The sequence below is a fragment of the Taudactylus pleione genome, unplaced genomic scaffold (genome assembly GCF_031769625.1).
Source record: "Taudactylus pleione unplaced genomic scaffold, aTauple2 ptg001760l, whole genome shotgun sequence".
NCBI classification, from domain to species: Eukaryota; Metazoa; Chordata; class Amphibia; order Anura; family Myobatrachidae; genus Taudactylus; species Taudactylus pleione.
Window position 1 is genome coordinate 61,387 of NW_028286157.1, and position 25,206 is coordinate 86,592.

General features: G+C 53.1%; 1 protein-coding gene across 5 annotated transcripts; it reads right to left on the reverse strand.

The window, feature by feature from the left end:
* Positions 1–25,062, reverse strand: FKRP (fukutin related protein). 5 transcript variants are annotated; one of them, XM_088464708.1, is made up of 3 exons: positions 24,987–25,061; positions 4,490–4,671; positions 1–4,411 (listed from the first exon to the last, which is right to left on the reverse strand). In XM_088464708.1, coding segments are annotated over exons 2-3 (1,494 nt in total). In that variant the 5' UTR covers positions 4,492–4,671; positions 24,987–25,061; the 3' UTR covers positions 1–2,919. The 5 variants fall into 5 exon arrangements, with proteins under 5 accessions (XP_088320834.1, XP_088320839.1, XP_088320837.1 ...); XM_088464713.1 differs by lacking the exon at positions 4,490–4,671 and having other exon boundaries at positions 25,010–25,062; XM_088464711.1 differs by lacking the exon at positions 4,490–4,671.
* Positions 25,063–25,206: the final 144 nt, after the last annotated feature.

The window sequence follows — 25,206 nt, forward strand, 5'->3', positions numbered from 1 at the left end:
ATCATGCACAGGTACTTTCAGACAGAAGCCTCAGCACATGGCCTATTGGGGGAACCTGGGGCTCAGCACCATAATAACGCCGTCTGTGGATATAATAACCTCTGCTACAAGCTGACAATAACTGCTCTGGGCTTAGCTTTATGTTTCCAACATTTTCTACTATATATATTTTGGATTTTTTTCACTTTCATGTGGAAGTTTCTCCCCCCGTATTGTTCAGTGGAAGCTGCGGAGCTGTGACATTAGTATTCCTATAGCCTTCTCTACTGGCAATGCTGGTACCTCTGCAAAAGGGAGTACTCCCAGCACAGGAGACCTGCTATGTGCCACTGGTTAGGGACCCTACTCTACTGGCAATGCTGGTACCTCTGCAGAAGGGAGTACTCCCAGCACAGGAGACCCGCTATGAGCCACTGGTTAGGGACCCTACTCTACTGGCAATGCTGGTACCTCTGCAGAAGGGAGTACTCCCAGCACAGGATTCTGATACTTAGGGGTAAATTTATTAAGGTGAGAGTTCTTAGAAGTGGTGATGTTTCCCATAGCAACTAATCACATTCTACTTATGTAACTAGCACTTTCTAGAGGATAATAGCTAGAATCTGATTGGTTGCTATGGGCAACATCTCCACTTTTAACAACTCTGACTTCAGTAAATTTACCCCTTAAGATAATGTGTTTAAAACACCTACATACAATTGTGATGACCCCTCTGAGTGCACCAGAGTCTGCCCTAAAGGCGGTAGCACCTCTATCACACCCAGATTACGCTCTGGATAGCGTCTCTCATCTCTCTTTGCTGTCAGTATTTATCACTTGCAGGCCCCCCGCCATTTTCAGTTTCTTTGTAAATCTATAGATATTGTCACTGCTCCTGCTTTGGATGATAATTAGCAGAAAGTGAGTTCTATAAAAAAAAAAAACACATTACAAAAAAAGAAAAAATAATTTTTTATATTTAAACCATAAAGGTTAATAAACTGTTCAGTGCTACCCAGACACCCCACAGCGGCTCTTTGTATTACAGATAAACTCCTCAGACATAATTAGGACAGTGGACCTCATTCAGAGTTGGTCGTAAGCGGCTGCTCGGTCATACGCATCCGATGTTTCCAAACCACGCATGATGCCTTAATACCGGCAGCCGGCTTGCCGACTGTCATATCCCAGCGAGGGTGAAATGCTGGGCATCTAGATGTAGACGCCTGACATTTCCCCCGACGCCGGTAGACCGGCATCCAGATCAAAGGGATGCTGGGCGCCACGAGCGGACAGCCGCGGGTAGGTTTTAAGGCACCTGGGGGGGACTTAGGGTTAGGCACCCCCCCAGGAGGGCTAGGGGAGGGAGGGTTAGGCACCCCCCCAGGAGGGCTAGGGGAGGGAGGGTTAGGCACCCCCCCAGGAGGGCTAGGGGAGGGAGGGTTAGGCACCCCCCTGGGGGACTTAGGTGTAGGCAGCGGGGAAGGGGGGATTAGTGTTAGATACCCCTAAGGAGGGTTAGTCAATACTTACCTATCGACGATCGGGATTTCCAGCGCTGTCGGGCTTCCGCTGCCGGGAACTCTACTTTGGTCGGCCAGGAGCTGCCGGGAATCGAACCTTGCGGCCGGCGATATATTTCATACCGCTTCCGTTGTGCATATGAGACCTTGCGATCCAAAATGCTGTCGATCGTACGGCTTACGAGCAGGAAGTGGCTTCCGAGAGTTGATTGACATGAAAGGCCGTTTGTGGGTGGTGGTCTGAAAACGCAGGCGTTCCTCACCATTTTCAGGGCATTTTAGGGGCGTACATAAATTACCTTATACGACCGACATAGAAGGCCGGAAGTAGAAAAACGTCACTCTGCGAGCAGGTTAGAGGCCTGGCTGATCGTACAGCTTGAGGTTGGGTAGGAGCTCTCACAAGCCCCAGAGTATAATCGATACTATCAAATGTGACTGATGTTAGGATTGATGTTTCTATTTTGTGCCACACAAAGCAAGCAGCTAATAATCGTTTGTTGTAGCTAAGAACACTGCTAATTGGCTTGTAATTGATTCAGTTGCGTTTGCATTAGCGAATAATAATTGTCAACAAGCTAGTAACAAGCTGATGGATAGAGCATGGAAACATGACATGTGGGCATCAACACAACACAAGCGGCCGCAACAATCAGAAGAAATATGACATACAGCGACTGACTCGATCGCTAGCTGCTATCACTCGCTAGCTAGAGGAGGTGCATTGTTCATGTATGGGCGTCACTTTGGTTGCGACCGACCGGCCGTGCGATTGCTTCCTTTTTCAGTTTCTCGGTCGTTAGGCGTACAACCGAGCGGACACTTACGACAGGCTCTGAATGAGGTCCAGTGTCCTGACAAAAAGCTAAGATGGCAGTCATCTCAGCTACTGTGACATCACTGGTCCCACCCCTGTACATATCTGTTCTAGAAGCACCTCCCCCTGATGCACAGGAGTGTATATGCAGTAAAGTTATTCAGTGTATTTTATCAGCTCAGTAAGACACAGCCCCTCGTTATACAGTAATGGCTACCTCATTGTGACTCCTGTACATAACCTCCTTAGAGGTGACCCATAGTGTTTATGTCCTATCAGCGCAGATGGGCCCCACACACCGTCTCCTCTATACATCCGTGTGCAGACCAGCTTCTCAGGATTTCCAAGGTCATGGCTGTCTCAGCTGGCAGAATGTACAGTGCTGCCATCCAGTGGTCACTTCCAGCATGTGCTCAGACCGTACACATTATACACAACACTGTGACGTATTCCCAGCCAGTCCAGTATTTGTCCTGCAGTTCCCTATCTCTGTACGGCTGGTGAGAATCTCCCCGTATGATCTCGCTCTCATGTCCCCTCACTATAGTCCCACATTGCCAATATCGCTCTTCCATGCACTTTTCAGCCACTTGCCCAACCTCACCTCCCTTTTATCCTCAGTAACGCAGGGTTGGGGTACTGGGGTTCCTCTATCGCTCTTTCTCCAAACTTCATTTTTAGCAGCTCTACATGACGATTTGGGGCCTGAACAGAAGCACCTGCAAAGGGGAGAATCTGCAAGGGCTGCAAGAAGCTCTCCGGGAACTCAATGTCCTGTGGATGGCCGGTCCACGAGTCTCTGGTCATCAATCCATCCCGAGGGTAGAAGGGCCACAAATCGACATGCAGATGGTTGCTTTGGCTGTATTGTACCCTGAAAAAGTCTCCTTCCACCGCTCGCTCCCAAACAAAGCCCTCTGCATCTATGAGAGAACCGCCTTGTGCCCCTCTCAGCTCTGGACAGAGCGTAATATCTTCCAGATAAATGCCAAGGTCCACATCATAGTCCCAAGGGATGATGTCTCCATGACGAGCAGCCCCAAGTAGGCTCCCACCTTCCAGCCAGTAACGTACATTGCTGGCCTCAAGAACCTTGATGACATGGAGAGTGGTGGACCTTAAGGAACGGAGGCAGCACGGTGGGGTCCAGCGTCCTTCATAGAGGTAGTCTGGTGTCTCCCCAACCACAGTCCCAAAGCAGCGTGGGGTCTCCTTAGAGCAGCCGTACCACCGATCCCCACCGTCGAGCCCACGGACCAGTCTGACACCCAGAGCTCGCATGGTAGCAGCCTCCTCAGCACGCGTGGCCTGCTCTGCCTTCCAGCGCCCGTGGTCTGTAGCTGGTAGAAGAGTACGAGGAAACGTGGCTCCTTCCAGCACCTTTACTCCCCAACTACGCAGCGCAGCCTGAATAAAGATGGCTGCCTGCACTGGACGCGAGAGAGGAAATGGCAAGTCAAATAAGTCGCGGGATCGCATCAGGAGGACAGCGGTTCCCGAGATGGCTCCACAAATGTCACCAGTTCCTGCTGGGCTGTACTCCGCCGTCCACTGGCGTAGGGACACATTAAGATGGAAACATCGGAGCACCGTGCCGGCACCAGCTGCTACTATTCTCACTCCCGCTGGGGAATCGCGTAGTCCACGAGCCATTCGATCCAACAGATCTGGGGGATCTAGGACTGTGCCGTCTGGAACCAAGGCTACAAGACGAGTGTGAATGTGGGACTCTAGTCGGAAAGCAGAGCCAGGCTGTTCCGGGGAGGGATGAAGCCTCAGAATGCTTATGCCTTGTACTGGAGGGTACGGAAGAGCATCAGATGCAACCAGAAGACTGACAGAGGGGCGGGAGCGGAGGAAGGAGCGGTTTAATTCGGCCAGGCCATGCTCGAAGGTGTAGAACTCTCGTACAATGACGGTGATCCCGGGGGACAATGTGGACAGGGGGCTTTGTCGTCCTGCTGGACGGACATGTAGGTGCCATGTATAATAGAGCAGCAGAACATTGCAGAGCAGAGTTACGGCAACCAGCATATGGCACAACGGGCAGCGCATCTTCAACCCATCACACACAGCAGAGAGGACGGGGAGCCTGAGGAGACAAAATCATTTCACCTTTAGCGCAGAGCATTGCAAACCAGAAAGGACCATATTTACACTGCCGACATACATAAGGGCTGTCCGCCTTCAGTCACCTTTCATTTCATAGATGTATGCGCCCTCCTGCAATCCTAACCGATATTTCTGCAGAACCGTCCTCCAAAGCAGAGTGATAGATTCCTGCTCACTATTAGCGCCACCTTGTGGTGAAATTATAATTGAAGCATCCTAATAAACCTGCAATGACAACGGCTACAAAAAGAATCAGGCATCAGCGCCAGGTCTCCGCTTCCCCCGTCCCTGCTCCAGCACACAGTTCTGATTTCTGCTGGAACTGCCCTCAGTCCACACAGCGCTCAGTTACTATCTGAGGATCAGCATTCATAAAAATGAGGGTACATGAGAGGAGAGGGTCCTAACAGAATTAAATCAATGGGGCCGGATGGGATACAGCCAAGGATACTAAAAGAGCTTAAAGCTTAACACCAGTCACTAGTATCAGGAGCGATTCCAGGGGACTGCACAAAAGTGGCAGCAAAGAAGCAGCCAGTGGCTACCGGCCAGTGACAGGACATCAGTAGTAGGGAAAATGATGGAAACGCTATTATAAGAGAGAGTCGTAGATTATCTCAGATCCAACAATTTACAGGACCCCAGACAGCATGGATATACTGGGGGGAGATCATGTCACACTAATCTTACTGACTTTGTGACTGGGTGACTACAGTAACAGATAAAGGGCGGGCATAGATGTATCTTATCTAGACCTTAGTAAGGCTTTTAACACGGTCCCACATCGCAGACTGATAGAGGGAGTGATTATATGGGGTAAGGGATGTATTGGAGGGGGGTGATGTGATTATATGGGGTAAGGGATGTATTGGAGGGGGGAGGGAGTGATTATATAGGGCAAGAGATGTATTGGAGGGGGTGATTATATGGGGTAAGAGATGTATTAGAGGGGGATGGAGTGATTATATGGGGTAAGGGATGTATTGGAGGGGGAGGGAGTGATTATATGGGTTAAGGGATGTATTGGAGGGGGGTGATTATATGGGGTAAGGGGTAGTTATTATACAAGTTAAGGGATGTATTCAAGGGAGGTGATTATATGGGGTAAGGAATGTATTCGGAGGGGAGGGAATGATTATATGGGGCAAGTGTAACACAGTATCTGTACTGTAGCCCCATGTCCTCAGTCAGGGAGCAGGCGTTACTGGCTCGGGAATCCTCTGTATGGTCAGTGGGATATTGTTTTCCATCCTGTACTCAGTCTGTGTATTGTTATATCGCCTCATTTCTTTCTACATGTCCCATGTATGAAATATGTTTCTCTGCTCACCATGGAGCACTATCATACTGAAGGCCACACTATCTGGCACACATTTACCAACGGCCACACTATCCGGCACACATTTACCAACGGCCACCTCTAGGGACTTGTACTGAGCCGCGCCTCCTGCACAGGAACCACCTCTAGGGACATGTACTGAGCCGCGCCTCCTGCACAGGAACCACCTCTAGGGACTTGTACTGAGCCACACCTCCTGCACAGGAACCACCTCTAGGGACTGGTACTGAGCCGCACCTCCTGCACAGGAACCACCTCTAGGGACTTGTACTGAGCCGCGCCTCCCGCATAGGAACCACCTCTAGGGACATGTACTGAGCCGCACCTCCTGCACAGGAACCACCTCTAGGGACATGTACTGAGCCGCTCCTCCTGCACAGGAACCACCTCTAGGGACTTGTACTGAGCCGCACCTCCTGCACAGGAACCACCTCTAGGGACTTGTACTGAGCCACACCTCCTGCACAGGAACCACCTCTAGGGACTGGTACTGAGCCGCACCTCCTGCACAGGAACCACCTCTAGGGACTTGTACTGAGCCGCGCCTCCTGCACAGGAACCACCTCTAGGGACTTGTACTGAGCCACACCTCCTGCACAGGAACCACCTCTAGGGACTGGTACTGAGCCGCACCTCCTGCACAGGAACCACCTCTAGGGACATGTACTGAGCCACGCCTCCCGCATAGGGAACACCTGTAGGGACTAGTACTGAGCCACACCACCTGCACAGGAACCACCTCTAGGGACATGTACTGAGCCGCGCCTCCTGCACAGGAACCACCTCTAGGGACTAGTACTGAGCCGCGCCTCCTGCACAGGAACCACCTCTAGGGACATGTGCTGAGCCGGCCTCTCTGTTCTCTTCAGTGACTGCCCTCCAGTATTCTCATCGCTAGTTTACACTGGTCCCTACACCCATGTCCCTACATTGATCACTACGGCCACACCTCCCCACCTACATACACATGTCCGTACACTGATCCTTAGTCACACCTTTCCTTATACATACGTGTCTCCACACCTCCCCGCATACATACACCTGTCCCTACAACCACACATACAGGTCCCGACACTGATCGCTACACACCACGTCCCTACATTGATCCTTACAGTCACACCTCCCTACATATATGCCCATGTCCCTACACTAACCCCCTATAGCCACATGCCCCAACAATGATCCCTACACCCACACCTCCCCCATACATACACGTCCTACACAGATCCCTACACCCACACCTCCCCCATACATACACGTCCTACACAGATCCCTACACCCACACCTCCCCCATACATACATTCTACACAGATCCCTACACCCACACCTCCCCCATACATACATTCTACACAGATCCCTACACCCACACCTCCCCGATACATACATTCTACACAGATCCCTACACCCACACCTCCCCCATACATACATACACGTCCTACACAGATCCCTACACCCACCCCATACATACACGTCCTACACAGATCCCTACACCCACACCTCCCCCATACATACACGTCCTACACAGATCCCTACACCCACACCTGCCCCATACATACATTCTACACAGATCCCTACACCCACACCTCCCCGATACATATATTCTACACAGATCCCTACACCCACACCTCCCTGCATTCAGATCCCTACACAGACCCCCTTATAGCCACACCTCCATGCACTGATCCCTATACCCACACTGATCCCTATAGCCACATCTTCCCACATACAATATTTAGGCAGGTGATGGAACAAAATGCTGTAAAGTAAGAATGCTTTCACACATACAAGTGATATTAGTTTATATTTTATAAACAAAATGCAAAGTGAATGAACAGAAGAGAAATCTAAATCAAATCAGTATGTGGTGTGACCGCCCTTTGCCTTCTAAACAGCATAATTTCTTCTAGGTACACTTGCACACAGTCAGGAATTTTGGAGGATTATAGTCAGGTGTATGAATAACCAATCATAGCAAACAGGTGATAATGATAATTTTCATATGTAGGCTGAAACACTCATTAACTGAAACAGAAACAGCTGTGTAGGAGGCTTAAAACTGGGTGAGGAACAGCCAAACTCTGCTACAAAGGTGAAGTTGTGTAATACCCCTTTTCCACCTAAATTCCTGGTCTGACCCGGAGTTGGAACAAAGTTCCTATCCGGATCAGACCCAGAATTTTGCCGACTCGGGATATTCCCGAGTCAGCGCCGCTCACACCGCAGTCGGGTCTGCATAGACCCGGCTTTTGCGGAGTGAAAGCGGTCGCTTAGAGAAGATGTCATCTCCAAGCGCCACTGAAGCCGGACCAATCGGCCGGCTAGCAGCGCACTCCAGGTCATCGTAACCCGGAGTGCACTGTTCTCACAGCAGGGTTTCACGGGCTACGCCCGTGTTAAACCCTGCTACTTACCTGGGTTGGATTGCCGGGTCACTCGACCCGGCGATCCAACTCTCTGCCCTTTTACACCAGGCAGCTGCCCGGGTTAACCCTTCAAAAACCCGGGTTTTAGCTCCGGTGTAAAAGGGGTATTAGACAGTTTCATGTCACAGGTCATGCACCATAGCAAGACTGAGCACAGCAACAAGACATAATGTAATTATACTGCACCAGCAAGGTCTCTCCCAGGCAATGATTTCAAGCAGACCGGGGTTTCAGGATGTGCTGTTCAAGGTCTCTCGAAGAAGCACAAAGAAACAGGCAATGTTGAGGACCATACACGCAGGGGGTCGGTCAATGAAACTAAAGCTGCATACACACTGTATGATATATATAGCCAACACCTCTACAAGTCCTTGGTGGTACAGGTGTGGGGATAAAGCTGCATACACATGGTACCACCAGTGACGTGTAGAGGTGTTGGCTATATGTGAGTGTGGGGATAAAGCTGCATACACACGGTACGATCTGTATCACCAGTGACGTGTAGAGGTGTTGGCTATATGTGAGAGTGTGGGGATAAAGCTGCATACACGCGGTACCATCTGTACCACCAGTGACTTGTAGAGGTGTTGGCTATATGTGAGTGTGGGGATAAAGCTGCATACACAGTATGATCTGTATCACCAGTGATGTGTAGAGGTGTTGGCTATATGTGAGTGTGGGGATAAAGCTGCATACACAGTATGATCTGTACCACCAGTGACGTGTAGAGGTGTTGGCTATATGTGAGTGTGGGGATAAAGGTGCATACACACGGTATGATCTGTACCACCAGTGACTTGAAAGATATATCTTTCAGTGAAGTCATCCTGCCACATCCCTGAAGAGGGAAAGTTGTCGATATCGTGCAAGTTGACCTGCATGTACGGACGATCATAGATATTATCGTTCATGCGGGAATACGCATCGTTGGTCGTTCACTGCATAAAAATGAACGATATGAAAGATAGATCGTTGAGCGGCATCGTACAATGTGTACGCACCTTTAGTGCAGCAGATGAAAAACAAGAGATATGGTAAGAACTTACCTTTGTTATCTCTGTTTCTACGAAGTCCATAGGGTCCACAGGGTTGACCTTGGGGTTATAGCTGGAACAGGATCCATGGGCACCACACAGTTAAGCTTTTAGCTCCCAGGATGCACTTGGGTCCTCCTCTATACCCCGCCCCCGAGCCACAGGCACCTCAGTTGGTAAGCAGCCTAGGCCGGAGGAGAATATGGAACAGAGAGAAGGAAGACTGGAACACACAAGAAACCATACTCACAGCAATAGGAGACGGAAAACCGGTGACCAGCCACACAGCCCATTTGAAGCCAGGTGCGTCAGGGCGGGCGCCCTGTGGACCCTATGGACTTCGTAGAAACAGAGATAACAAAGGTAAGTTCTTACCATATCTCTTGTTTTCTACTTCAGGGTCCATAGGGGGTCCACAGGGTTGACCTTGGGGATGTCCCAAAGCAGTACAACTAAGGGCGGGGACGCTCCTGTGCTGAAAGGAGTACCCGGCGCCCAAAGGATGCATCCTGAGAGGCAAAGGTGTCAAACGCATAGAACCTCAAAAACGTTTGAATTGAAGACCAAGTGGCCGCCCTACACAGCTGAACAGCAGAAGCGCCACGTCTAGCAGCCCAAGAGGGACCCACAGAACGAGTGGAATGAGCCTTAACAGAGGCTGGCACAGGTAAGCCCTCCTGTGCATAAGCCTCACAAATAACGGAACGAAGCCAACGGGCTAACGTTTGTTTGTTGGCAGGCCAACCCCTCTTGTGAAAACCAAAGAGGATAAACAAGGAATCAGACTTCCTAACCGAAGCCGTCCGGTCTACATAAATTCTAAGCGCCCGGACCACATCTAAGGAAGTCTCACCAGCTGAAAGATCAGGGGACTGAAAAGCTGGCACAACAAGTTCCTGATTAATATGGAACTTCGAGACCACTTTGGGCAAAAACTCAGGACGAGTGCGGAGCACCGCTCTGTCCTGGTGAAAAATCAGGAAAGGAGGGCGACAGGAAAGCGCCCCCACTTCAGACACCCTCCTGGCCGAAGCAATTGCCAGGAGAAAAATCGTCTTAAATGTCAGCCACTTGAGCTCCACCGCCTCAAGAGGCTCAAACGGAGGACCCTGCAGGACCCGTAGCACCACCGCCAAGTCCCAAGGAGCCACAGGAGGCACAAAGGGAGGCTGGATCCTGAGAACACCTTGGAAAAAGGTGTGAACGTCTGGTAGTATTGCAATCCGCCGTTGAAACCACACGGACAAGGCGGACACATGAACCTTCAGAGATGCAAGGCGTAAGCCGAGATCCAATCCTGACTGAAGAAATTCCAAGATCCTAGAAACTCGGAACACCTGAGGATCATAAAGTCTGGACTCACACCACTGAAAGTAAGTGTGCCACACTCTGTGATAAATCCGTGCTGAAGCAGGCTTGCGTGCCCTGAGCATCGTACCAATAACCGAACTGGAGAAGCCCCGAGACCTCAAGACGGCTGTCTCAAGAGCCACGCCGTCAAAGACAGCCGACCCAGATCCGGGTAAAGGCAGGGCCCCTGAGACAACAGGTCCCGACGTTGAGGAAGAAGGTACGGAGCGTCGATGGAGAGGCTCCTCAGATCGGAGTACCAAGGACGTCTGGGCCACGCCGGAGCTACCAGCACGAGCATGCCGCCGTCCTGCTTGAATTTCCGCAGAACCCGAGGAAGCAGGGATATCGGAGGAAACAGATACGCCAGGTGAAACGTCCATGTCACCGACAGCGCGTCCACCAGACTTGCACCTGCGTCTCTTGTCCTTGACCCGTAAACGGGCAACTTGTGATTGTGACGGGAGGCCATCAAGTCCAGCTCCGGCAGTCCCCACCTGTCCACGAGTAGCTGAAACACCTCTGGGTGAAGCGACCATTCCCCGGGATGCACGTCGTGACGGCTGAGGAAGTCCGCCTCCCAATTGAGGACTCCGGGGATGAAGACCGCCGAGATCGCTGGAATGTGACCCTCCGCCCAAGACAGGATACGAGACACCTCCGACATCGCTGCCTGACTGCGAGTTCCGCCTTGGTGATTGATATACGCCACCGTGGTGGCGTTGTCGGACTGCACCTGTACCGCCCTTCCGTGAAGAGCGGGGCCGGACGACTGCAGGGCCTTGTATACTGCCCGCAGTTCCAGGATGTTGATGGGGAGAAGTGCTTCTTCCGCTGACCAACGACCCTGAAGCGACAAAGAGCCGGTCACTGCCCCCCAACCCCGGAGACTGGCATCCGTCGTGAGCAGGACCCAGTCCGGGATCCAAAATGGGCGCCCCTCGACCAGATGAGCTGTCTGAAGCCACCAAGCCAAAGATAGCTGAACGTCCGGAGACAACACCAGCACCTGAGAGCGGATCCGGTGAGGTAACCCGTTCCATTCTGATAGAATCAGCCCCTGCAGGGGCCGGGAATGGAACTGGGCAAATTCCACCATGTCGAATGTCGACACCATGGACCCCAGAACTCTCATAGCCGAATGGACCGACAGGCGGCAACGGCTCAGGCAACTGCGTATCCGCAGCTGTAGTGAGGCGACCTTCTCCGGAGTCAGGAAGATCCTTTGCTGACGCGAATCCAGCAGGGCTCCCAAATGAACCATCCGCTGTGATGGAATCAGAGAGGACTTTTTCCAATTTATCAACCACCCGTGTGCTTGCAGGCAAGCGATCGTCAGGTGGAGATGTTGAAGCAGTACCTCCGGGGAGCTCGCCAGCAACAGGAGGTCGTCCAGGTACGGCAGTAGCCGTACATTCTGGTTCCGAAGATGTGCGGCCATGACCGCCATAATCTTCGTGAACACCCTCGGTGCCGTGGAGAGACCAAAGGGTAGCGTCCGGAACTGATAGTGGTGTTGAAGGATAGCGAACCTCAGATACCGCTGGTGTGAAGATGCTATCGGAACATGGAGGTAGGCGTCCTGGATGTCCAGGGACACCATGTAATCCCCCGGTTCCATCGCCAGAATGATGGAACGTAACGTTTCCATCCTGAACTTGGGAACTCTGAGGAATTTGTTCAGAGACTTCAAGTTGAGGATAGGGCGATGAGAACCATTGGGTTTCTGCACCAGAAACAGAGACGAATAATACCCCGTCCCTCGTTGTGATAGAGGAACGGGAACAATGACCCCTGCTTTCAGCAAGGACTCTATAGCCTCCTGAACCTGTAACGCCTTGGTCTTGTTCTGAGAAGGACTTGTGCAGAAAAACTGGTGGGGTGGTCTGTGCCGAAAAGACAGGACGTACCCCTGGGAGACCACTTCTCGAACCCAGGCATCCGTGGTGGTATTGTGCCAGCACTGGGCAAATAGAAGAAGTCGGCCTCCCACTCTGAGGTCCCCCAGAGGGAGGCCCGTCCCATCAGGCCGCAGGTTTATCTTCCTGCTTGGAAGAAGGGCGCCGAGCACTCCAGGCTTGCTTCTTGGGTTTAGAGGCCGTCTTACTCGCAGACTGTCTCGGGAAGGACTGACCTTTCGCCTTACCCTGAACCCGAAAGGAACGAAAAGCCGAACTCCGAACCTTAGCAGGCAGTGCCGCCGAAGGGAGGAAGGCCGACTTGGATTTAGCCAGGGTGTCCACTATTTTGTCCAAGTCCGGACCAAATAGTAATTCCCCATTGAAAGGTAAGGCCTCCAGACCTTTCTTTGAATCAGAGTCTGCTCTCCAGGACCGCAACCATAAGGATCGGCGGGCAGACACCGCTGCAGCCGATACCCGCGAGGTCAGCAGACTAGCATCCAAAGAAGCTTCTCCAATGTAAGAAGCGGCGTCCCTCATTTGTCCCAACAACGCCCGCTGGACATCCGGAGCGTCGTCCGGGAAGGTATCTTCCAATGCATTGGCCCACCCCTCAATGGCCTTGGCCACCCAGGAAATGGCCATGGACGGTCGGGCCACCGCCCCGGAGAGGGAGTAAATAGACTTTAAGCAAGTCTCAACTTTCCTGTCCGTGGGATCCTTCAGCGAGGATATCGACGGTAATGGTAAGGTGGCGCCCCGAGTTAAACGGGTGACATGGGAATCCACCGCCGGTGGAGTTTCCCATTTTTTACAATGTGCCTCAGGGAAGGGGTAATTAGAAGCCAACCGCTTCTGAGGAAGGAATCTCTTACTGGGCGCCTGCCAAGCTACCGCCATATGATCCGTCAACTGATCCGACAGGGGAAACACCGCAGAAGCCACCTTAGTTTTTTTGAAACTAGGAAACTTCGACCTAGGAACCGGTGCCTCATCCTCTATAAGAAGAATAGCTCGCACCGCCCTAACTAGTGCTCGCACATTAATGGACGACTTGGTATCCATTTCCTGGACCGAGGCGTCCGAGTCCGTGTCATCAGGGACCTCCCCATCATCTGAGGAACCCTCTGAGTCCGATACCTGAGCAGCCCGTGTCATGAGTGGGCGTTTAGAAATCCTAGAAGGCATGTCAGTCTGCAACATTGACTGAAAAGCCGAGGAAGCGGCCGCCAAATTTTGCACGGAGTTGGAGAGCACATCCACCCATGGTGGAGGCGTCGCCATAGGGGCCTGAAAAGGTACCACAGGCTGCTGCGGCACAGGGGAAGCCTGTATATACATAGGCAACCCCGCATAGGGACCAACTGATTGAGACCCAGGAGGACTCCGCAATAACTGCGGGACACCCGGGGAATGGGGGATGGTCGGCTGGGGCACCGCCCTAGTAGGGAGAGCAGTCGGGACCGACAGACGGTCCGCAATAGACACCAGCACTTGAGAAAACATCGCCCACGGTGGTTCCTGCGCCAGAGAAGGTCTGGATGGACCAGGAGCCACCTGGCATCGACTACACAGGCCATCCTGTGACAAATCCTCCCTATCTACTCCTGCAGAACAGCGTCCGCAGGAGGCCAACACCGGAGCCACTGAGCGCTCAACCTCCTCGTCTGACATGACAGAATATATTATATATCTGGCACCAGGGTAGAAGTAAAACGCATTCACCGGTGTGCTGAACAACAGCCCACAATATGGCACTGAGTAGCACACAACTGTATGTGACGGACCTCACAAATACGTGATCTATATAAGTGAGGTTAGTAGAAACGCCCCTCCCCCACACACCTGCAGGGCTTGTAGGAGAAGTAAAGGGATAGGTATAAGCTGACAGTAAGCGGAAAATAAGCACAGACAGGCAGCACTAGCAAAAAGTCACATACCATGCAGGAAGATATACTCACTACACTACAATCAACCTGCCCAGATTCAGTGTCTGGGAGGGCTATAGTGCTGTGTACGCTATCCTTAATCAGGGGAGAGGTACACAGGGGGACCGGTCCGCGTGCTCCCTGAGATCTGCGCTGCCACTGGGAAAATGGCCGCTGGAGACCTCAGAGGAGGAGTGGCCGAGGAATCTGCAGCTCAGCGACGCCAGACTACGTGCTGAAAGGCGCGCTGAGCTGAGGGGAGGAGCCGCTGACAGGGAAGGCTTCCTCCCCTGGCTGGCCATAACCCCAGGGATGCTGGCTTCCCGCTTGCCGGTTATCCCTGGTGGTCTAGTGGTCCCACAGGTTATGGGGGGGCCCGCCGCCACTGCCAGCAGCCTCCGGTCTGTCCCCCGGACCGGAGGCTAAAGGACTGCATTTAAGGCATTCCGCGCGCCGCCGCTAGCCAGCGACACGCGGCTTACCTGAATCCCCGGCGACTCCGGCAGCAGTCCTGGGAGGTAGACAGAGTCCGGCTAGTACGGACTCTGTCCTCCCGCCGCGATCCCCAGATCAGTACTGGCGTCGCGGCGCCAGTCGGGGATCAGAGCGGCAGCGTGGGCGTCTGTACAGACAGCCCTTCGCTGCCGTCTGTAGTAAAAAGATTAAAAATAAATAAAATTTAACTTAAAATAAAAAGCTTCTGGGGGCTGCTCCTGCAGCCCCCCTGCGCGGTGACCGACTCCGGCCGGGCACCAGCTTACACTGAGGTGCCTGTGGCTCGGGGGCGGGGTATAGAGGAGGACCCAAGTGCATCCTGGGAGCTAAAAGCTTAACTGTGTGGTGCCCATGGATCCTGTTCCAGCTATAACCCCAAGGTCAACCCTGTGGACCCCCTATGGACCCTGAAGTAGAAATATGAGATATGGTAAGAACTTACCCTTGTTATCTCTATTTCTACGAAGTCCATAGGGTTCCACAGGATACCTTGGGGTATAGGTGTGACGTCAGTCGCAGGGCACCAAAGAGTTAAGCTTTCAGCCTCCCAGGATGCACTAGGTCCCCCTACTATACCCCGCCCCCGGGCCAAGGCACCTCAGTTAGTTACCAAGCCATAGGCCGGAGGAGGAGAAGGAAGAGAGAGAACAAAGATCTGGACACATACAAGAATCACATTCTCACCAGAGGGAGACGGAAAACCGGTGACCAGAGCAAAGCCCATCTGCAGCACAGGTGCGACAGGGCGGGAGTCCTGTGGAACCCTATGGACTTCGTAGAAATAGAGATAACAAAGGTAAGTTCTTACCATATCTCATATTTTCTACTTCAGGGTCCATAGGGTATCCACAGGATACCTTGGGGATGTCCCAAAGCAGTATCCTTTAAGGGTGGGGACGCTCCTGTGCAGAAAGGAGAATCCGCCGCCCGAAGGAAGCATCCTGAGAGGCGAAGGTGTCAAACCTGTAATACCTCACGAAGGTATGGACAGAAGACCACGTAGCAGCCTTGCAGATCTGAACTGCCGAGGCACCACGTCGAGCTGCCCACGAAGGACCCACAGACCTAGTGGAATGAGCCTTCAGAGAAGGAGGGACCGGTAGGCCTTCATGAAGATAAGCTTCAGAAATAGCCATACGGATCCAGGCTGCCAAAGTTTGCTTTGAAGCAGGCCAACCCTTTTTACAGAAGCCATAGAGGACAACAAAGCGTCAGACTTCCTAAACGAAGAAGTGCGGTCAACATAAGTCCTTAAGGCCCGCACAACATCCAAAGAGGCCTCACCCACGGAAAGACCCGGTGAGTTAAAGGCCGGAACAACTATTTCCTCGTTAACATGAAACTGGGAAACAACTTTGGGAAGAAACTCGGGCCGAGTGCGGAGCACTGCCCTGTTCCCATGAAAAACCAAGAAAGGGGGTCTACAAGAAAGAGCCCCTAACTCAGAAACACGTCTGGCCGAAGCAACGGCCAGAAGGAAAACAAACAGTCTTAGCTGTTAGCCATTTAATATCCACTGAGCCCAGTGGTTCAAACGGCGGTCCTTGGAGAGCCCTCAGAACCACAGCCAAATCCCAAGGCGCCACAGGTGGAACAAAGGGCGGCTGAATACGGAGAACACCTTGCATAAAGGTGCGCACATCCGGGATTGTAGCAATCCTACGGTGAAACCAGACAGATAGGGCCGAAACCTGTACCTTCAAAGAAGCAAGGCGAAGCCCATGATCTAGTCCCGCTTGCAGGAAGGCGAGAATCCGAGACAGACGAAACTCCCGCGGTGCATAACCTCTCGGTCGACACCACTGGAAGAACGTATGCCACACGCGATGGTATATCCTCGCGGAAGACGGTTTCCGAGCTCGTAACATGGTACGCACCACAGAGCTGGAAAACCCCCGGGACCTCAGCATGGCCGTCTCAACAGCCACGCCGCCAAAGACAGCCGAGTCAGGTCCGGGTGAAGACAAGGATCCTGAGACAGAAGGTCCGGTCGTAGCGGCAACCGCAGAGGACTGTCCACGGACAGACCCTGAAGGTCTGAGAACCAGTGCCGTCTGGGCCACGCGGGAGCTATCAACAGGAGCGTCCCTCCTTCCTGTTTGAATTTCCGGATTACCCGTGGAAGAAGGGAGACCGGAGGGAACAGGTATGCGAACCTGAACGTCCACCGGACGGACAGAGCATCCACCAGAGACGCCCCTTCGTCTCTTGTGCGAGACCCGTACACCGGCAACTTGTTGTTGTGCCGGGACGCCATGAGGTCGATTTCTGGAAGACCCCACCTGTCCACCAGTAGTTGAAAAACGTCCGGGTGCAGGGACCATTCCCCTGGATGAACGTCCTGGCGACTTAGAAAGTCCGCCTCCCAATTTAGCACTCCCGGGATGAAGACCGCTGATATGGCCGGAAGATTGCGCTCCGCCCAAACCAAAATCCGAGAGACCTCTACGAGAGCCGCCCGACTGCGAGTTCCTCCTTGCCTGTTTATGTAGGCCACGGTGGTAGCATTGTCCGACTGGACCTGCACCGGGTGACCCTGGAGAAACCGCTGTGCCTGCAGGAGAGCATTGAAGACCGCACGGAGTTCCAAGATATTTATTGGAAGCTCCGCTTCTGTCGGCGTCCACCTGCCCTGGAACAAGTGTGGACCCGAAACTGCTCCCCAGCCCCGAAGACTGGCGTCCGTTGTCAACAGGACCCAATTTGGAACCCAGAACGGACGTCCCTTGTTGAGGTGGGTCGTCTTTAACCACCACGCAAGGGACAGGCGAACCTCCGGGGTGAGCACAATCGTCTGGAACTTCAGAGACTGAGGCAGCCCGTTCCACTTGGACAGGATCAGGTGCTGCAGAGGTCTGGAGTGAAACTGGTCGTATTCCACCATGTCGAACACCGACACCATGGAGTCCAGTAACCTCATCGCCGAGTGTAAGGACACCCGGCGGCTGTGCAGACAACTGCGCACCCTTGACTGTAAAGCAGAGATCTTGTCCTCCGTCACGAAGATCCTTTGCTGTCCCGAGTCCAATAAGGCTCCAAGATGCAGAATCCTCCGAGACGGGATTAGAGTGGACTTCTGCCAGTTGATTAGCCAGCCGTGCCGTTGCAGCAGTGCAATGGTCAGGTCCAAGTGGTGTAACAGGAGCTCTGGAGATCCTGCCACCAATAACAGGTCGTCCAAGTACGGCAACATGCGGACTCCTTGCAGCCGCAGAGAAGCCGCCATGACCGCCATCACCTTGGTGAAAACACGTGGTGCTGTCGCCAGGCCAAAAGGTAACGCCCGAAACTGGAAGTGGTCGCTGCGGATTGCAAACCGAAGGAACTCTTGATGGCGCAAAAGAATAGGGACATGCAGGTAAGCGTCCTGTATGTCCAATGACACCATGTAGTCCCCAGGTTCCAGCGCCAGAATGATGGACCGTAGGGTCTCCATCCGAAACTTCGGGACCCGCAAAGACTTGTTGAGTGCTTTGAGGTTGAGAATCGGACGATATGACCCATTGGGTTTCTGTACCAAAAATAGATTTGAATAGAAACCCTGGCCCCTCTGGGAGAATGGAACAGGCACTATAACTCCAGCCTGGAGCATAGTGTGCAATACCTTCCGCAGCTCCGTAGCCTTGTTCCGGTCTGATGGTAGACCCGTGGTGAAGAATCGAGCCGGGGGTCTGTGCCGGAAGGAGAGGGCGTACCCGTGGGAGACCACCTCCAGAACCCAAGTGTCTGTCGTAGTGAACGACCAACACCGGGAGAACTGCAGCAGGCGGCCTCCCACCCTGGGATCCCCCAAGGGGAGACCCGGACCGTCAGGCCGCAGGCTTGTCATCTGGCTTGGGGGCCGGACATCTGGTACTCCATGCCTGTTTCCGGGGCTTGACCGATTTCTTAGGGCCAGCCTGTCGAGGAAACGACTGTGGTTTGGGCCTGCCCTGGGCCCTAGATGACCGAAAGGACAATGGTCCAGAACCAGAAGGAGCAGCGGCCGACGGGAGACAAGCAGATTTGGCTGCCGCCAGCGTGGCCACAATCTTATCCAGATCCGGACCGAAGAGAACTTCTCCGGTAAACGGCAACGCTTCCAGACCTTTCTTGGAATCTGCGTCCGCCTTCCAGGATCGCAGCCACAAGGTGCGACGAGCAGCTACCGCTGCTGAAGAAACTCTAGACACCAGAGTACTAATGTCTAGAGCCGCCTCGTTGATGTAGGTGGCCGAATCACGGAGATTGCCAATCAACTCCGCCTGTTCGGCCGGACAGTCGGATTCAAAAGAAGCCTCTAATGAATCCGCCCAGCGCTCCATCGCTCTGGCAACCCAGCAAATGGCCATAGCCGGCCGTGCTGCCCCCCCCCTGCAAGGGAATAAGCGGACTTCAGGCAGATTTCTACCTTGCGGTCCGTAGCATCCTTAAGGGAGGACATGGATGGCATCGGCAATGTGGCACTACGGACAAGACGGGTCACGTGAGAATCCACCTGTGGAGGGGATTCCCACTTAGCAAAATAATTATCCGCGAACGGATAAGCCACCACCAGGCGTCTCTGCGGCTGGTATCTTTTGCCAGGTTGTTTCCACGCCTCCTCTAAATGGTCCACCAACTGACCCGAAAGAGGAAAGACTGTGGCATCGCCCTTCACATCTTTGAAAAAGGCATACTTAGATTTAGCCGCTGGGGGAACTTCGTCCTCAATCACCAAGGCTGTGCGGACCGCCCGAATAAGTCCAGGAATATATACTTTGGACTTAGCATCAGCGTCCTTAGTATGGAGAGGTTCCTGATCGTAAGGATCCAGAATCTCCCCATCATCAGACGTCCCTTCGTCATCCTCATAAGGAGCGGACAGAGACGCCACCGGCCTTTTATGAGGCCGCATCACAGACTCCCCTTGCAACACATCCGACAAGTGCTGTACAGAACTCGTCAGGGAGTTAACCCACGCTGGCTCCTGAGAACCCGGGAGCGGGGAAATAGGGAGACTGTGGGGTACCACCAATTGTCGTGGGAACCCCTGCATGGGTGACGACACCACAGACTGCTGGGACAAACCCATCGGAGTAAATGCGGGCTGCGGAGCTAACTGGCCCACTAAAGCTGTTAACGCCTGAGCGAAACAAGCCCAGGGCGGCTCCTGTACCAGTGCTGTAACCGTAATAGGCCGCGCCATGGACAAACACTGCCGGCAAAGGCCCTCCGCGCTACCCTCCCCCTCCGCTAACGGTACTTTGCACGTGGTACACTGTAGCCGGAGGGGAAAATCACTTTCAGACATGATGGCACCACGTATGTGACCTCTCTCACCAATTAAGTATTAAATAGGCGAGAGACCACCCTGCAGCACCGCACCGCAAGGGCTTTAGCAGAAAGAACAGGGACAGTAATAAAGCTGACAGTTTAGAGAAGAAAAGTTACAGGCAGCGCTAGCACAGTCACATACAATGCAGAGAAATAACAATTCCTGCACTAACAGCGCTGATCACTCAACTACACAGACACAGGGCCTGGTAGGACACAGCGCTGCATACACAGACCTGAGCCACAGCGGAGGAGAGGTATGCGGGGGGACCCAGACCACGATGCTTCCTTCCAGACTTCCAGCAGCGTTCACCATGCGTTGCAGAGAAGATGGCCGCCGAGGAGCAGAGAGAAGCTGGCCTGGGGGAGGAGCGCTGACACAGGACCAGTCAGCACAGTGCAGAGAGGGCTGTGTGCAGCGGGGGAGGCGCCGGCTGTGAGACAGGGAAGGCGCGCTCCCCTGGCATGCATTTAACCCCTGGGACGCCGCAGCGCTACCGCTCTGCTGCGGTCCGCTGTCCCAGGGGGTAGTGGAAGCGCAGGTTGGTCGCCTGGCTCCACGCTGCAGCCAGTCCCCAGGGAGCCCCCTGCCTGGGAACTTAGGACCATGTGATCAGCGGGGACCCACCGCGGGACCCCGCTGCTTACCTCTGTCCCCCTTGAATCCGGCCATGGTCCGGAGCATCTGGGGTCACCGCTAGCTGTGACCCCAGACGCCCACCAGCATCCCCGGATCAGTACCGGCGTTCTAGTACCGGCGGGGTGTAGGGAAGACAGCATGGACGTCAGGACTGACTGTCCATGCTGTTCATCCAGATGTGCAGCCACAGCTGCATGAAGAAAAAGCTTCAGGGGCTCTTCTAGCCCCCACTCCAACAGGTGCACCCGACTCCGGCCGGGCACCAAACTAAACTGAGGTGCCTTGGCCCGGGGGCGGGGTATAGGAGGGGGACCTAGTGCATCCTGGGAGGCTGAAAGCTTAACTCTTTGGTGCCCTGCGACTGACGTCACACCTATACCCCAAGGTATCCTGTGGATACCCTATGGACCCTGAAGTAGAAAGACACATCATGCTTACTTCCCTTTGAAATCGGAAGATGTCCAGCAGTGCCATCAGCTCAGAACTGGCAGAAACCAGTGGGACCCAGGTACACCCATCTACTGTTTGGAGAAGTTTGGCCAGAAGTGGTCTTCATGGAAGAATTACAGACAAAAAGCCATACCTGCTACATGGAAACAAGACCAAGCGACTCTACTATGCATGAAAACATAGGACCTGGGGTGCAGAAAAATGGCAGCAGGTGCTCTGTACTGAGGGTCACAATGTGAGCTATTTGGCTGTAACAGAGGGAGTTTTGTTCACCGAAGGGCTGGAGAGTGGTACAATAATGAGTGTCTGCAGGCAGCAGTGACGCATGGTGGAGGATCCTTGCAAGTTTGGGGCTGTATTTCAGCATATGGAGTTGGGGATTAGTCAGGATTAATGGTGTCCTCAATGCTGAGAAATACAGGCAGGTGCTTAGCCATCATGTAATACCATCAGGGAGGCATCTGACTGGCTCCAAATTTATTCTGCGGCAGGACAACGACCCCAAACATAGAGCCAATGTCATTAAGAACTATCCTCAGTGTAAAGAAGAACAAGGAGTCCTGGAAGTGATGATATGGCCCCACAGAGCCCTGATCTCACCATCACAGAGTCTGTCTGTGATTACATTAAGAGAACGAAGGATCTGAGGAGACTACATCCACAGAAGATCTATGGTCAGTTCTCCAAGATGTCTGGAACGGGACGTAGTCAACCCCGCGGCTGTCACCTAACCTGTCCCAGCTAACCTTCATTCCGAATGCCAGCCGTCGGAATCCTGACGTCTATCTTTAGCCCAGCGCCGAAATCCCAACAGCCGGGATCCCGAACGAAGGTAAGTGGGGAAAGGTTAGGTGATAACCTCCCTGCAGAGTTCCTACAAACACTGTGTGTAAGTGTACCTAGAAGAACTGATGCGGATTTGTAGGCAAAGCGCGGTCACACCAAATATTGATTTAGATTTCTCTTCTGTTCATTCACTTTGCATTTTGTTAATTGATAAAAATTAACTATTAATACTTCTGTTTTTGAAAGCATTCTTACTTTACTAAATATATATATATATATATATATATATATATATATATATATATATATATACACACACACACACATTATATATATATATCTCAGCATGTCACAGCTAAATTGCAGACTGGATACTTAACAGTGCCTTCATATGACTCTACATAACGCATGTGGTCGCCAGGCACTGTTACGTATCCAGTCTGCAATCTCGCTGTGACGTGCTGCTGCTGCTGTTGTTGGCTACGTTGAAATTACAAGTGAACTTTTTTTGATGAATCCTGTCTGGTGTACGGACTTCAATTTTGATCGCTCAGGATCAATGCAACAATCTGTATAATGTACTATGTGATTGCAGCACCCATGGTGTATGATAAAGTGAGTGCGGTTTTTCCTAGGGAGGGAGATATATATATATACACACATACTGATCCTTACAGTCACACCTCCCCGCATAGTCACTACAATGATCCCTACAGTCACACCTCCCCACATACAGTCCCTACAATGATCCCTACAGTCACATCCCCGCACAGTCCCTACAGTCACACCTCTGCATACAGTCCCTACAATGATCCCTAGTCACACCTCCACGCATACAGTCCCTACAATGATCCCTACAGTCACACCTCCCCACATACAGTCCCTACAATGATCCCTAAAGTCACATCCCCGCACAGTCCCTACAGTCACACCTCTGCATACAGTCCCTACAATGATCCCTAGTCACACCTCCACGCATACAGTCCCTACAATGATCCCTACAGTCACACCTCTGCATACAGTCCCTACAATGATCCCTACAGCCACACCTCCCTGCATACAGTCCCTACAGCCACATCCCCCGCACACACAGTCCCTACAATGAGCCCTACAGTCACACCTCCCCGCATACACAGTCCCTACAGTCACACCTCCCCGCATACACAGTCCCTACAGTCACACCTCCCCGCATACACAGTCCCTACAGTCACACCTCCCCGCATACACAGTCCCTACAGTCACACCTCCCCGCATACACAGTCCCTACAGTCACACCTCCCCGCATACACAGTCCCTACAGTCACACCTCCCCGCATACACAGTCCCTACAGTCACACCTCCCCGCATACACAGTCCCTACAGTCACACCTCCCCGCATACACAGTCCCTACAGTCACACCTCCCCGCATACACAGTCCCTACAGTCACACCTCCCCGCATACACAGTCCCTACAGTCACACCTCCCCGCATACACAGTCCCTACAGTCACACCTCCCCGCATACACAGTCCCTACAGTCACACCTCCCCGCATACACAGTCCCTACAGTCACACCTCCCCGCATACACAGTCCCTACAGTCACACCTCCCCGCATACACAGTCCCTACAGTCACACCTCCCCGCATACACAGTCCCTACAGTCACACCTCCCCGCATACACAGTCCCTACAGTCACACCTCCCCGCATACACAGTCCCTACAGTCACACCTCCCCGCATACACAGTCCCTACAGTCACACCTCCCCGCATACACAGTCCCTACAGTCACACCTCCCCGCATACACAGTCCCTACAGTCACACCTCCCCGCATACACAGTCCCTACAGTCACACCTCCCCGCATACACAGTCCCTACAGTCACACCTCCCCGCATACACAGTCCCTACAGTCACACCTCCCCGCATACACAGTCCCTACAGTCACACCTCCCCGCATACACAGTCCCTACAGTCACACCTCCCCGCATACACAGTCCCTACAGTCACACCTCCCCGCATACAGTCCCTACAGTCACACCTCCCCGCATACACAGTCCCTACAGTCACACCTCCCCGCATACACAGTCCCTACAGTCACACCTCCCCGCATACACAGTCCCTACAGTCACACCTCCCCGCATACACAGTCCCTACAGTCACACCTCCCCGCATACACAGTCCCTACAGTCACACCTCCCCGCATACACAGTCCCTACAGTCACACCTCCCCGCATACACAGTCCCTACAGTCACACCTCCCCGCATACACAGTCCCTACAGTCACACCTCCCCGCATACACAGTCCCTACAGTCACACCTCCCCGCATACACAGTCCCTACAGTCACACCTCCCCGCATACACAGTCCCTACAGTCACACCTCCCCGCATACACAGTCCCTACAGTCACACCTCCCCGCATACACAGTCCCTACAGTCACACCTCCCCGCATACACAGTCCCTACAGTCACACCTCCCCGCATACACAGTCCCTACAGTCACACCTCCCCGCATACACAGTCCCTACAGTCACACCTCCCCGCATACACAGTCCCTACAGTCACACCTCCCCGCATACACAGTCCCTACAGTCACACCTCCCCGCATACACAGTCCCTACAGTCACACCTCCCCGCATACACAGTCCCTACAGTCACACCTCCCCGCATACACAGTCCCTACAGTCACACCTCCCCGCATACACAGTCCCTACAGTCACACCTCCCCGCATACACAGTCCCTACAGTCACACCTCCCCGCATACACAGTCCCTACAGTCACACCTCCCCGCATACACAGTCCCTACAGTCACACCTCCCCGCATACACAGTCCCTACAGTCACACCTCCCCGCATACACAGTCCCTACAGTCACACCTCCCCGCATACACAGTCCCTACAGTCACACCTCCCCGCATACACAGTCCCTACACCTACCTGGTTGACCGTCTCTCAGTTACCTCAGCAGCTCCGTTACATGTATATCCCACGTGGTTTCCTGCTCCCTAGGCTCCGCCCCCTCATCGTTTCTCTGTGAAACTTTATTGTTCAGTATGAGACGGACATTATAGCAGTAGCGGAATAGTCATGTGTCCCGCCCCCTACGCAGCTGTCGCCAGTATGTCCCGCCCCCTGCTGCTGCTCTGCGGAATATAAA